Source organism: Candoia aspera, chromosome 2 (assembly GCF_035149785.1).
Source record: "Candoia aspera isolate rCanAsp1 chromosome 2, rCanAsp1.hap2, whole genome shotgun sequence".
In the NCBI taxonomy this organism is placed as follows: domain Eukaryota; kingdom Metazoa; phylum Chordata; class Lepidosauria; order Squamata; family Boidae; genus Candoia; species Candoia aspera.
This window is the reverse complement of record NC_086154.1, coordinates 179,217,535-179,232,086: the sequence shown is the minus strand read 5'-3', so window position 1 is coordinate 179,232,086 and position 14,552 is coordinate 179,217,535. Positions and strand designations below refer to the sequence as shown.

Here is a 14,552-nt window from a genome sequence, read left to right as displayed (position 1 = left end):
TGTATAAGTTGGAAGAGATCAAAGCTAGCCCCAATTGCAGCGTAGAACCAGTCATCCATCACCATATCCTTGTGGCTTGAGAAGTACTTCAGCACCATTCCTTGCTCCTTCCTGCAGTACAGAGGAAATATGAGAAGCTTCAGACCAGACATCCTCTATCTTAGCACTTTCCAGATGGATGGTCTTCAGTGCCAGAATTCTCAGCAATGACCACACTGGCTGAGGAATTAAGCCCACACATCTGGAGGGCACCCAGATTGAGGAAGGCCATACACAAAACATTCATATTAGGGACCTTCCCATTCCAGCATCAAAAGTGGTTCTGCTAAGGAGCCATAATACAGGTCCATTACAGTCTCAAGCTTCTCAGATTATCCTAGGACTACAGGAAGGACTGGCTCAGCATTGCATCTCAGATCTCTGGCATAATATAGGAATGCATGCTTACAACCTGTCAAGCTCTGAAATGTGGCCAAGCTTAATACTGTTCTCTTATGCTTCAATCCTAAACATTTACAGTTGGCACAGGTCCCATTAACTCTACAAAAATTTGATTGCAAGCAAGTAAGCTTAGATGTAGTTTTTAAGATCACTTCCAGCTGAAGGATGTGTGTGATTTCACAGCACTGAGTTATAACAAGCAATACATGCAAGAAAACCTAACATGAATTCAGGAATAGGGCAATGGGCAGATATATTATGCATCTTGGGGTCAGAAACGAAATATTAAAGCTCTTTTATTTAGATGTGTGGTCTACTGGGTTTTGTCATATCATTTTTCCTCTCCAACTAGACATTTTTTCCCCAGAATGTATAAGGCTGAAAAAAATGGTATAAGAATCTGTTATTATATAGTTGGCAGTAAAAATCTGTGTGTTTCAGTCTCATCCTTATCAATGATGCCGCTCAAAGAAAAAAAGGGTCACATTGGTGAGAAGAAGAGGACCTGCTACCCAACCCCAACGATTTTCCCATAGTCTCTCTTCACCAGCAGTCTCTTTTCCCATTGTGCCCATTTCTGGAACCAGAGTCAGGAAATGGGAGAGATTCAAAAAGAATCCAGAGATGATTCAGTCCCCTTTGGCATTCTCTATGCTCTTTAAATGAAACACTCATTTCTTGTTTTCAAAGGAATTGTGAGATTTGAGTCTGAGTCAGACTTTGAAAATGGAACTTATCCTGAACAGTCTGAAGAAGACGAAACGTATCCAGTAGAAATCAGGGAAACAGATATCCAAAATGACTCAGCAGAGCGGGAGAAAGGGCAAGCGCTGATTGGGCAAAATCCAGAGGAGGATTTGAAACCTCCAATCAGTGCGCGAGACAGGAGAGCAGAGAAGCGCGCAAATCAGAAGGCAGCCCAATTGGCTGCAGAAGAGAAAAGGCACAGAAAGGAATGCGTTAAAAGGCAAGTGCGCGCTGAGCAAGCTGCCGAAGACAACTGATCCTTCGAGCTAACAGTCTCAGCGGAAGAGTCCTTACCAGAGTCAGAAGCCTTGTCTGTAGCCATTGCGGAATCAGAGCCAGCTTCTCCTACCGTCGTGGGACTGTTTCCTTTGCATGTTACTCCGATCGAGTCCAGCCTTGCCGATCCAGCGGAGATCAGCCTCGCGTCCAGTTCAAAGCCTCACCTCGTTGTTTCAGCCACATACAATCCTGCCTCCAGCGCCAAGCGTCATTGCGCAGCTCCAGTAAAATCCAGTCAGGGTTCCAGCTCCAAGTCTTGTCTTGTTACTCTTGTCCAGTCCAGCCTTGCTTCCCGTTCCAAGCCTAGTTTCATTGTTTCAGCCACGTCTAGTCTTGCCTCCATTTCCAAGCCCAGCCTTGTTGTTTCAGCCAAGCCCCGCTCCACATCAAGTTCTTCATCTTGCCCTGTCGTTCCAAGCAAGTCCTGCCTTGCCTCCAGGTCCGAGTCTTGTCTTGTCACTCCAGCCAAGCCTAGTTCAGCTCCAAGTTCCACGTCTTGCGTCGTTGCTCCAGTCAAGTCCTGCCGTGCCTCCAGAACCAAATCCTGCCTCGAGGAATCAGTTGAGTCTTGCCTAGCCCCTGGCCGAGCTACGCATCTCCAGTCTCCTGCTTGCCCTGTGTATTTGCCACACCGGGTCTTGCTGTCTCATTGAGGGGCCTAGCCAAGTTCTGCCTAGCCATTTTGCCTTAGCCTCCAGAGGTTTCTGATCCTGCAGCCTTGCCTTGTTCTTCTCCACTGTCTGGGTGGACCTGATTGACCTGTATTGCTTAGTTTATTAAGGACTTCTTTATTGTAAATAGTTAATTGTAATAAAACAGTTTTAAGTAATCCTGCCTGGCCGTCTCATAGTCTGAACAGGACAGGAATTTTAAAACATACCGGTCTACACCTCTCTTAGGTAATTTGAGCATCAGGTATACAATGACATTGCATGGACACTAACAACAAAAATAACTTATTTGAAATAGTAGTGTTCTGTGAAAACAAGCATATTTTCACAGAAAACAAAACAAGCTATAGTTCCTGTTATTCATAATACACACCAGTAATTCAATTCTGATGTTTTCTTAATTTCATGGCCATGTTTCTGTGATACAGACTAAGTCAACCTTAATGGAATTCCTTGTTTCTTCTTCCTTCAGAATCATATGTGCTATTTTACAATTCACCCAATTTAAAAGACAGCATTTTCTCCAACTAATTGTATGTATACATATAAATCTTATTTTATCATATGGCTTGCTGAGCCATCAGCTTTTTGACATTGAATATTATTGGGTTAAATAAGGAAGAGCCAAATGATGGTAGGATCAGCAAGATGGGAATTCTGTCATTTAGCAAATGTGAATTTTCATTAATCTCTGTATGAGAAGGATTAATGTATAATTGCTTCTTAGATGTCCAACTTCACACATGCAAGGAGGTTGCTGAGATTAAAATAAACTGCTGCACTTTCAGTTAGTGATTTTCAGCATTAGCTTGTCATGATCTGACAGTCATGATCTGACAGTAAGTAACTGTGAAACATCGAGCTATAATCTGCAGAACTGTTTAATGATGTGGTAGGCCATGTATTTTATTTCATCTGACTAATAAATGGTCCAATAGATTAGCCACCCTCTTGTGCAACCTCCATAAATGAATCGTAGTCAAAGAAAAGTATAGTGAACTTGAGTACAAATTACAGTCTTTCAGAGATCAATACAGTTGTATTCTTTGAGCTGTCATTGTGGTATACTTTGGGGGAGGTTGTAACCATTAAAGCTAGATTTTTTTTCTCAGCAGCATTTTTTTCTTCCTCTTTCATGTTAATTAGAGCATTTCTGTAAAAAATTGCAAGGATTAGGAAGAGGAACTTGCTTTACCTGTCTTTAACTTCTTTAAATTTCAAAGAAACCTACATGCAGGCTCATTTTCAGTGGTCTGAGAAGTTTATCTTCCAGTTTCTTCTCTGAGAATGATCACCTGGCTATACAAAGCTGCATGATGATCTTTGTGAACAGGTGACCATTTCCTGGAAAAAAATTACAAAGGGGGGGAGAGAGATAGAGAGAGATTAAAAAAGGAAAGGTAAATTTCACCAGCCTCTTCCAAGGTAAGGGAACCTCTACTTCCTCCTTGCAAATCCTCAAAGGTAAGGTGATTTCCCCCTCATTTCTGTTCATGAATGAATGAATGAATGAATGAATGAATGAATGACTGGTAGTCTACAGTCTTATACCATTTAAACTGCTACAGGTATCCTGGATTTGTAGGTTTTATTATTACATTAAACTGAAAAATAGGCCAATAGTGTCAGATATATGTGATTTCTGGTGCTGTTGCCTATATAAATAGCGCACTTGGTGCATTTTCCTGCAAGTATTTCTAGCAAAGTTTGGAGAAAAAAAATTGTTAGCCATGGTGGCTAGGACTACTGGAAATCAGTAATTTCTGGAGAGCTACAGATTATTTAATGTGAAAAGTTGAATGCCTTGGCTTATATATGCTTATATGGTCCTCTTAAACATCAAAACAACCAAGATATTCCACCAATGATGGCGGCACTGAACTGCATCCCAAATACAAGAAAGCCACCTCAGGTGGGGGAAGGGGCACTGAAAAACTAAGGCCTTGTCCTTAGTTGCAGCTTATATAATGTACTAACAACCTCTTATTTACATTCTGTTGGCTTCAGCCCTGAGTTAAACAGCCTTATGTCAACATTTTGTGTACCACAATAAATGTACATGGGTAGTCTTTCCCCCCTGAATCTGACATTGTTCCCAAACAGCTTTACATTGTATTAAATCTGCAAGGCTTTGCCACCCATTATCTTAAAGGTAGTGACCTCCCCTTCAGCCATTTTCCTCCCAGTCTTTGACTTTTTCCTCAGCACTTAATGTATTGAATTCCTTTCCTATCCATCACCTCCTTCCCTCTCTCTTCTGACATCAACATCTCTCCAGGTTTCTAACAAGGTAGAGACAGAGGAGAGCAGACCCCACAATTGTATTTGGGGAAGAAGAGGGGCCATGCCACTTTCTCGGTTTTTGTCAGTTTCAATTGCTCTCCCCGCCTCACTTGCCAGCTTGGGAGATTCAATTTGCCAGGTCTACAGGACCAGGCTAGGTGTACATGACCTGGATCTGTCTCCCTTCCCTCTAGGATATTTCTACCCTGCTATTTTAACTTACGTTGCTTTATTTCACTTCTGTGTTAATGGCAGAAGTGACCAGAGGTATCCCCAAGGAGGGGACATGCATGTTTGAGGCCACCATCTTGACTTTTTTGATCCCCACCCCACAAACAGCCCCTGGAGTGCCCAAATGGGATGCAGAAGAAAGGGAAGATAAATGAGCCTAGAGAATACAGGCAGAGTCCTGAAGTGAGATCCACCCATTCCTGCTACAGTGTCCAGACTGATAGATATTCTACCACTGACTGTTGATGTGCTTCTTGGGAAAAGAAAATTGGTCGCTGTCAGCAGTGATTCTGAACAGGACACGGATTAACAGCAGGGACAGCAAATGTTATGTTTCATTACGTACTCTTCTGGGTGGGCCCACTCAAGGAGAGGTATGTAGCATTGCTCACTGATGGAAGTGGGTGAGGTAAAGGGAGACCCCAAGACTTCAGATGGGCAGTTTAATAGTAGTACCACACTGTATGCTGTGGTTGTCATGAATTTCCTTCTTTAATACAGGAAGTCCTCACTTAATAACCACAATTGTCACCAGAATTTTCATTGCTAGGCGAAGCTGTAATTAAGCTAATCCAACCCAATTTTATGACCTTTTTTGTGGTGGCCGTTAAGTGAATCACTGTGGGCATTAAGCAAACCACATGGTTGTTAAACAAATCACATGGTTCCCCATTGATTTTGCTTGCCAGAAGCCAGCCAAGGAAGGTTGAAAATGGTGATCACCTGACCACGGGACGCTGTGACGGTCATAAATGGGAACCGGTTGCCAAGTGCTGAAATTGTGATCATATGAACTAGGGACTGCTGTGACAGTCGTAAGTGTGAGAACGGGTCGCAAGTTGGGTTTTTTTCGGCACTGTTGTAAGTCCGACCCGTTACTAAACCAAGGGTTGTTAAGCGAGGACTACCTGTACTGATCTCTGTCACTATACGTTCTGGAACTAGCACTGCCTGGAAACACCTTTAAAAGTGGCAAGAGGAAGCAGCAGCAAGTAGGGAGGAACATACTTCATGCATTTTCTTTTCTGTGGCAGGTTCTGGCTGAAGTACTAAGAAGGAATAGCGGACATACAGCTAAGCTTCTAATTCAGAGGTAAGGTAAGAGAATGTGTCCTGAAATGCTGTCAGGGCTGGGCTGTTGAGGTCTCCGAGAAGTACTGAGTTGACCTGGTAGAGAAAGTAACATTCCATTCTTATGTTTTTCAAGGCTTGCAATAAAGGGACTTCGGAATGCAACCGAGGATTCTCGAAAGCAAAGTCCCCCCTTTCCCCCCAGCACGGTCCCCTCCCCTCCGGACTCTTCCCGCGTCTCCTGCAGCTCTTATTGTTGTGCAAAGTGTTTCCAATTGCCGTGGCCCTCCCGGTATCTGGATCCATCCATCCTCTTTTCGAGTCGCGGGCCCTCCCCCTTTCGTCCCCTCCCTTGCTCCGTCCGGTGCTGCCTGCCAGACATATGGGATCAATCAGAGCTTAAGCCTCGGTGCCGAAGTGTTTGCGTTGGGAATGTTGACAGCCTGGCAGACACCGGAGCGGCTCTGGTGACAAGGAATCTCAGTCAGCAACGACTTCGGCAGGGCGAGCGAGGAAGAGGACGGGGGAGAAGGGGAGGGGAGAGACATTCATATCTGGACCAGACTCCTTTGCCTTTCGGCGGGGAAGGGCTTCAGAGGGGGCGGCGGCGGCGAAAGAAGAGTAATTTCTAGCAGTGAAGCTCCAAGTGAGACCAGCGTGCAGAGTCCTTGCCACGTGCGCGCCGCGGTTAAGTGGCTGGGAGACTAAAACGAGCCGTCGGAAGAGGGCCGGGTGTGAGTGTCAGGTCGGCGCAGCTTGCGGGGCGATAGCAAGCTCGAGGGGAGGCCTTCTCGCCGGCGGACGGACCGACGAACAGGCGGGCGGGCGGACGCGGGCCCAGAGGGATGTGGCTCGTGGGTGTGTACCTGTGGGTTGGCGTGGCGCTCGCCTGGGCGCCCGCGCAGCCCCGCAGCCCATATCGCCCCTTCAACCTGAGCTCTTTAGCGGCGCTCTCGTCTTCTTTCAAACCGGCCGCCCCCGGGACGTTACTGCTGGAGTCGCCCGGCGTGGCGACGGAGAACAAAGTGGAGCGGCTCGGGCGGGCTTTCAAGCGGCAGGTGAGGCAGCTGCGGGAGAAGAGCGGCCGCCTGGAGCTGGTCTTCCTGGTGGACGAGTCGTCGAGCGTGGGCCAGGCCAACTTCCTCAGCGAGCTGCGCTTCGTCAAGAAGCTGCTCTCCGACTTCCCGGTCGTGCCCACGGCCACGCGGGTGGCCATCGTTACCTTCTCCTCCAAGAATAACGTGGTGCCCCGCGTGGACTACATCTCCCCTCCGAGTCGGGCGCAGCAGCGGCAGCACAAGTGCGCCTTACTCAGCCGCGAAATCCCGGCCATCAGCTACCGAGGAGGCGGCACCTACACCAAGGGGGCTTTCCAGCAGGCCGCGGTAAGTTGCGGCGGGGCGCGCGCCTCGCAACCGGACCGGGCTTAATCTGGAGTGAGCTTCCCAGAACCGGCTAAAAACTCGCAGTTGTTCGGGCGTGTTTTAGAGAGCGGTACTGGGGTTGGACTAGCGCCACGGAGAGTGGATTCAAATCTCTGCTAAGTTTTGGTCTTGGTCGAGTCAGCTTGACATAATAACTACAGCGATAAAGTCATGTTCTAAAACCGCAGATTGACAGTTTCCATGTCACTGTCTGGTTCCTGCTAACCAAATAGCTGGAAAGAGGAGTGGGCTCCCCTGCCACATTTGTGGCTGCCAAGAGCCCACTTTTGTTACACCGCCATGAACTTTCTATAGCAACTTTCTCCATGCTTGACAGCCCCACCAAATTTCCAGCCAGCATGATCAATACTTAGGAATTCTGACAGTATATTCTCAGTCTGGAGGGCACCAACTTGGAGAAAATGTTCATCCTAGTATATCTATTTGTAACTTGAACATTTAACTTTTTTGGAAAACTAGGTCGGAAAAGTCCATCTTTAGAGACCCTTGTGAGATGGATAAAGACAGCAAAGTGATTGATCCCCATCTGGCCTCTTGGCAGCAGCACCATTAAGGGATGGCTTGAACATTTGAATGGGGCATCCCAGATAACAACACAAAACTTGTATTACGAGAAATGCAATGTTTTTCCAGGAGAACTTGAATAGAACAAGCTGTGACATTGGAAATTCATGGTCCTTCAGAGCCTTTTCTCTTTAATGAAAAGAATGGTGGTGGGCTGGGTGGTGATTTTTATTGGTGTCATACAGCTGGAAAGAGACAATATAATACTCTCCCCACTCATCTTCCCTGATGGAGATCTCCTATATGCTATTAAGTATGGGAGCAAAACAAGGCAAGTATAGTGGAACCTTAAAAACTAACAAATCTATTATCAGCTAAGCTGTCATGGATCACAATCTATTTCATCACAACTGCTCTGCTGAAAAAAGATACAATACAGGCATCCGTATTTTTTCTTCTGGATGGTTAATGGTAATATCTGAGGGGCAGGTCAGTTTTTATTACTAAAACTTGTAAGGAAAAAGACCTCTTTCTTCCAACACTCACAGAAAGGGCCCTAATCCAAATCAAGGTTCTCACAGATGTTTTTAGTCCCAGAAAATTATACTGGAAGATCTGATCTCAGATCTCCCACAAAATATCAAATTGGACCCTTATTTCACATATTCAGAGCCAAACCACATAACTACATTTATTTTCTCCACAGCATAGTATAACAGAATGTCTCACCCATTCCATCACAGCTGCGGATCTCAAAAAATGGTTGTCCCAGATGTTCCTTCCATCAAGTTTCAGACTAATATGGGTGAAATAAACATGGATCTAGAAGGAATACTGGAGGGTATAAAGTGGATAAAAAGACTTCCAAAGAAAAACTTGGCAAGAGAGGTTTTGAGCACCCCCTTCTTCACTGCAAAGTGCTGAAGGGCTTTGTATATTGTCAATGCATTCTGAAATGCTTTGCATACAGTATTGTCTTTGTCAGGATAAGCCATATATGGACCTACAGATATTTAGCTTCCATCAGCTGTAGCTAGCACAATCAGTTGTGAGAAATTATGGGAATTCAGCAACTTTTGGAGGACCATAGCCTGTACAAATATAGATGCTGATCGACTATTCTTACTCAAACTGCAGGTCGTGTGCGTTGACCTCATGTGCCAGTCATAAAAAAAATAAAGAAATCAAATAGCAAACAGGAATCTGTAAATTAAGATCTGAAGTTCCGTGTTTGAACTGGACTCCCATTAGAGTCAAATTATGAATATGCATGTCTGAATCAAGCTTTCTTGATCATGAAGAGGAAATTGATTATGGGCTAAATAATATGCTCCATGTACAAATTCAAAAAGATACATATTTTATATGAACATTATCAGTCCAGGACAGAAGGTAGTACACAACCATTTTTAAAGTTTTATATTCAGATTAGGGATTAATTCTGTTTTCTTCATGGTCTTATATATTGTCCTGTTCTAGGCATCAGGAAGGAGCAAGTGTTTGTGGGCTGCTTGCTTTTTCTTGGCAGAGGAAATTGTAGAACAAAACCGAGAACTACATTAGTATTATTTCCAAACCAGGTTTTGACTCAGTTTTATGAGGAGAGGAAGAAACCAAGGATCCCAGTTCAAAAGTAACTTTATTATGCTCATTTATTATAACATACTATGTGCTCAGTTTGTACAGGCAGTTCTAACTCATTATTAATAACACATTATTTCAATGATTAAGGTAATACAGCTGTTTTGTAAAGATTTCTATATTCACTGTCTTCTTGAAAGAAAAAAAAGCGTTCTGTTAGAGACCAAAGAATACTATTATTATGCTAAAATTACTGGAAGAAATGGGGGAACTTACACTTTAATGCAACGACCATCTTCCTTTTTCCCCTATGGAATATTACACCACTGTCTTCTATTTTCAAGCTCTGTTATATTACATTTATCTTTTTGATTTGATGGGTAAGATTCCACTGTTTTTCTAGCTAAATAAGACTGATTGTTCTTTGCAGGCCAGATTAGAGCTTCAGTCTTGCATATATTCCTGAGAAAAATGCACTTGCTTTAATATGTCACTTTAAAGCCAAAGCTACTTTAAGTTGGCTCGTGTAAAGCAGCCACTTTTTTCTCAGCCACTCAGGTTTTGAAGAACCATCTCTTCCAAATAATGTTCAAAGCATGCGCAGCTCTAGAATTCATGTAACTGTTGTAATGCTTTTGCTAGAGAAGAAAAAAATTCACATAGCAGTGTTTCCTTAGTCAAAATTTACACACAAGATGAAAGAAAGGATAAAGTTATTTGGATGGGTGGATGTCCTCATTCAAAATTTGTAAGGGGTTAAGGTAATTTATAAGTAACTTAATATAAACATTTGCTGCCATGCTGTGATTTATGATATCACTATGCTCAGTTATCCACTCTTGCTCTAAAATGCAGCTTTAATTTGAGGATTGATTGGCTTTTGCTTTTTAAGAAATTTATCTTTAGAGACCAAGAAGAACCCTGAGTGGTTTTAGCACTTCCTTCCTGGGAAGTACAATTACATTCTATGATAGAAGAAGCAAAGGCACTGATTTTATTATTGCTGAGTGGTTGAACTAAAAGACGGAATGCAATTAGTTATCTTTCTAAGTGGCATTAGAAAGAAAAATACTTCAGTTTTTCCTCTTTGGGTTAAGAGAAATATTTACTGAAAAAACAGACTTTGTCCTGACAAGTTAATCAATTACATGATGTTAAAGGAACTTAATTGCATGGTTAATTAATTGTAAAAAACAGATGACTTTTTAAGAAGTATTTTGAAGGAAATTTCAAACTTTGTTTCAGCATTTTAAGTACCTAATTCATCAGAAAGAAAAAGAACTGTAAATTAAAGATGGTCCTCCCAAAAAGGAAGATCAGATAGAGGAAAAAAGTACAAGTGCACATAAAAAAATTATGCAGTGACCAGATTCTCTATTTCGTCAATGTAAATGGCCAACTCCAGTTGAAACTATTACTAAAGCTCCCCCCACCTCCTTGCTGTCTATGTGGTATACTTGTAAGCATGTGTGCATATATGTGTATATACCCAGCAGACAAAAACTTTTATTGGCTCACTGAGAGCTGTGTTCAGCAAGATTGTTCTACAAATAGGATACCCATCAGTGACTATAATAACAATACTGATACTACCATTTTCCCTCCCCTTTGCATCTCGCCTTCCAAACCCAGATCTCTTCCATAGGATTGAAAGCCTTGGGCCAAAGAAGTTTTGCTGCATGAGCAGAAGTTCATAGGAATGTACTTAAGTTACTTATTTGTTTGATTTATACATAAACCTGTGCTAATCATTTTTTTTTCTAGTGTGTTCATATTAATCACATTGGAGACAGCCAGCCATAAAAATATATTTTCCCCACTTTGCTCAGTTTAAAATGTGTAAAATATCCATGTACTTTTCTTTTCCTCAGAATAATCATTTTCAGTAAACGCTTTCTTATGTTCTTGTTAGGTCTTTGATCATCCACAGGACAAGATGTTCATCTTCTAGTCCTTTCTCTCCTTTGTTGATGGACACATTCACGTGGCACACTCACCAAGGTTCATTGTTTATTATAAATTCATTGTATCACACATCCTAGCTTTTCCCTGCAACTCAGCTTATCTTGACAACTTGTTTGTTTTAGAGTTTATGTAAGGTTATCTTCTGGCTACAATTTCTGCCTTCACTAACTAGAGAATACAAATCCAAAACATTTTAACATAGTATGTCGTGTGAACCTGTCCACTGGCTCATGCTTGATCACCTCTGATTTTGATTACTCCAACTTGCTTTCTGTCATCTTCCCATATCATAAGTCAGGCTTTTTGCCTCAAGCGACAGTTCCACTGTCCAAAAAAGTACTCAGTGTGTGATGTCCCTCTTCAGATTCCTGGTTCTTACTTTCTAAGCTTCTTGCACATTCCCATGATCCTATTTCCTTTATTGTACTCTCCAACATGGCCTTGCCTATGAGCTGCATTTTTAGCTGTCTAAGAGATCCTCTCCTAAATTACTTACTTTTTAAAATTTGCAATGCCAGCAAAGAGGCAGACACTACAAGTTACACAAAATGCTGTTCAACCATTATTAAAGGAAACAATAGAGGTATGTTTTGTGGGGGACAAAATAGATAAAACGAAAAGGGCACTTCATACTGTGCCCTTAAGTAATTATCCTGGTTGTCTATGTGGGATATGTCCTTTATCCATGCACATGCTTGAGCATAAAGGTCTATAGTATCATAAATCTTCCATCTTCCCTGAGGAACAGATGTACCCTTATTGTACTCTTCTGCCCACTATTTTACTTCAGTGTAGGTGGTACCTGACTCCAAACTGACTCTAGGCAGCTCACAGTATAATAAACCATAAAAACACAATGCAAAACAAAACAACATGTGATCCAGTTGCTCTATACAAAAACATAAACATATCCAACAAGGGGCTCCATCCATTTAATCATGCATCTTAACTAGACAATTACAAGTTATTTGGCTGCCTATATTAGCGGGAATTGTTTCTTTTTCTTGGTTTCGGGTAACAAGATTATGAATCTTGGTTCCTCTCACTGTCCTGCCAGGTTGCAATAAATCCATAGCAATCAGAGGAATTAAATTAATACTACATGAACTAAAGCCTGATAATGTATATCATGGGTTCTTTGGTATTAGTATACTGATATTTATACAATATTATACAATACAATAAAGTGAACTACTTTATTTACGTAGGAAAATGATGAAAACCCATCTCTTTCTATGAACATTTATTTATTTATTTATTACTCATATTTAGCCACCGTAAAACATAAACATTAAAATCACATAAAACAATTATAATAAAACCCAATAAATAAATAAAATCCAAGAGAAATGTAAAATCCAGGCTGGTGGGAGGGACTCTAGGGTGCGAGCCATCCCCAAGAATGGTTATTCCCTTTCCCGCCCCAGGCAAGACGGCAAAACCAGGTCTTCAGGGCCTTCCAGAAGGTCAGGAGAGAAGGGGCCTGCCTCACCTCCGGGGGCAAGATATTCCAGAGAGCGGGGGCCACCACAGAGAAGGCCTGCTTCCTGGACCCCACCAGATGAATTCTCTTATGGACGGGGTCCGTAATATGCGTGGGTGCCAGTTTGCTTCGGGGTCCAATTCAAGGTGTTGGTTATTACCTTTAAAGCCCCACATGGCATGGGGCCAGGTTACCTCAGGGACCTTCTCATCCCCATTACATCAGCCTGCCCCACCCGATCATCCAGAGAGGGCATGGCTGAAAGGGGTCCAGATAATCCGTTTCCTCCAGGACCCTCTGAAGTTGTAACGCCACCACCTTCTCAACCACCTTCCCTAAAAAGGGGAGGTGGGAGACTGGATGAAAATTGTCCAGCACAGTTGGGTCCAGAGATGGCTTCTTGGGGAGGGGGCACACCAGTGCCTCCTTAAAGGCGACCGGGAACATCCCCTCCCTCAAGGATGTATTTACCATCGCTTGGACCCAACCACACATCACCTCCTGAGCTGCCTTCACCAGCCAGGAGGGGCATGGATCTAAATAACAGGTGGTGGCATTCACAGTCTGGAGGATCCTGTCCACTTCCTCGGGTCCAACCGGATCAAACTGCTCCCAGATAACAAGGCTAAAACATTCCCTCGGTATCTCCACAGACCCTGCTTCAAGCATGAAGTCCAACTTAGACTGGATCCGAGTGATTTTATCCTGCAGATGCTCAGAAAACTCTTCCACACGGCCCTGTAGGTGGGTTACTGGGCCCACCTTCCCCCAAAGGGTACGTGTGATCTTAAACAGGACCGTTGGATGGCAATATGCGGATGCAATAAGAGCGGAGAAATACTGCCGTTTCGCTGCCTTTACTGCCACAAGGTAGGCCTTAATAGTGGCCCTAGCTTGTGTGTTGAGGTTTTCCTACTAACGATTAAGACTGCTATTGTACCTAATCATTTTGGCCCGGTGAAGAGGTTGTATTTGATTGTCTCCTCTCACGTGCTTCATGCAAATTGCCTGGGGGGAGGAAACCTGCCCGGACTTGTTTCTTACTTCCTCTTTTTTTTTTTCTCTGCCGGCAATGTAGCCAAGCAAGGCTTGCTCCAAAGGGGAGCTAAGTCCTTTAAATATGTTTTGCTTTTGTTTTGCTTTCTGTAAATAAATTATTTTTATAGAAATGCTTGGTGTGTGACTTTTTTGACCTCTCCTGGGCTAAAGGCTTTCCCAGCATCTGCTAACAGGTTATGTCCCCAGTAAACAGCCCAGTAAAACCCAGAGAGAAAAGAGAGATCAGCTCCACACCTCATGCACAATTTAAAGGCAGGTAGCAAAGACCTGTGAAGATTTTCTTTGGAGCCACCTGGAGATTTTCCAGCAACTGCCGGTCTACAGGACAAAGAAGCCAGCTGAGGTGACTTGCAAAAGAAGGAAGAAGCCATGGCTACCTCCCAGCCCTCAGCGATGCCTCTGGAGCGCCTATCAGAGACCAACTATTTGAATTGGGCCCTGAAGATGGAGATGTATCTTCGCAGAGAGAATCTTTGGCTGCCAATTGGTGAGCAAACCCCCCAAAATCCCAGTGCTGAATGGCTGAGACAGGATGAGCGGGCTAGAGCCACCATTATCTTGGGAGTTGAGGACAATCAGCTAGTCCACGTGCGAGGCATGCAGTCTGCAAAGCAACTTTGGGACGCTTTGAGAGACTTATATGTAAAGGCAACAGCAGGGAGTAAAGTTACTCTGACGAAAAAGCTGTACAGAGCCTACCTTGCAGAAGGAGATAGCCTTCCTGAGCACCTGCATTATATTCAGCAGCTGTTTGTTGAGTTGCAGGAGAGAGGAATGGAATTTACACCTCTC

General features: G+C 43.3%; 1 protein-coding gene across 1 annotated transcript in view; it reads left to right on the top strand.

The window, feature by feature from the left end:
- The first annotated feature begins 6,336 nt into the window (after window positions 1–6,336).
- Window positions 6,337–14,552, top strand: part of SVEP1 (sushi, von Willebrand factor type A, EGF and pentraxin domain containing 1) — a 131,403-nt gene continuing 123,187 nt past the window's right edge. Inside the window, exon 1 of the mRNA XM_063294984.1 lies at window positions 6,337–7,108. Within this exon, the coding sequence (XP_063151054.1) occupies window positions 6,569–7,108 (540 nt within the window). The 5' untranslated portion in view covers window positions 6,337–6,568. The remainder of the gene's footprint in view (window positions 7,109–14,552) is intronic.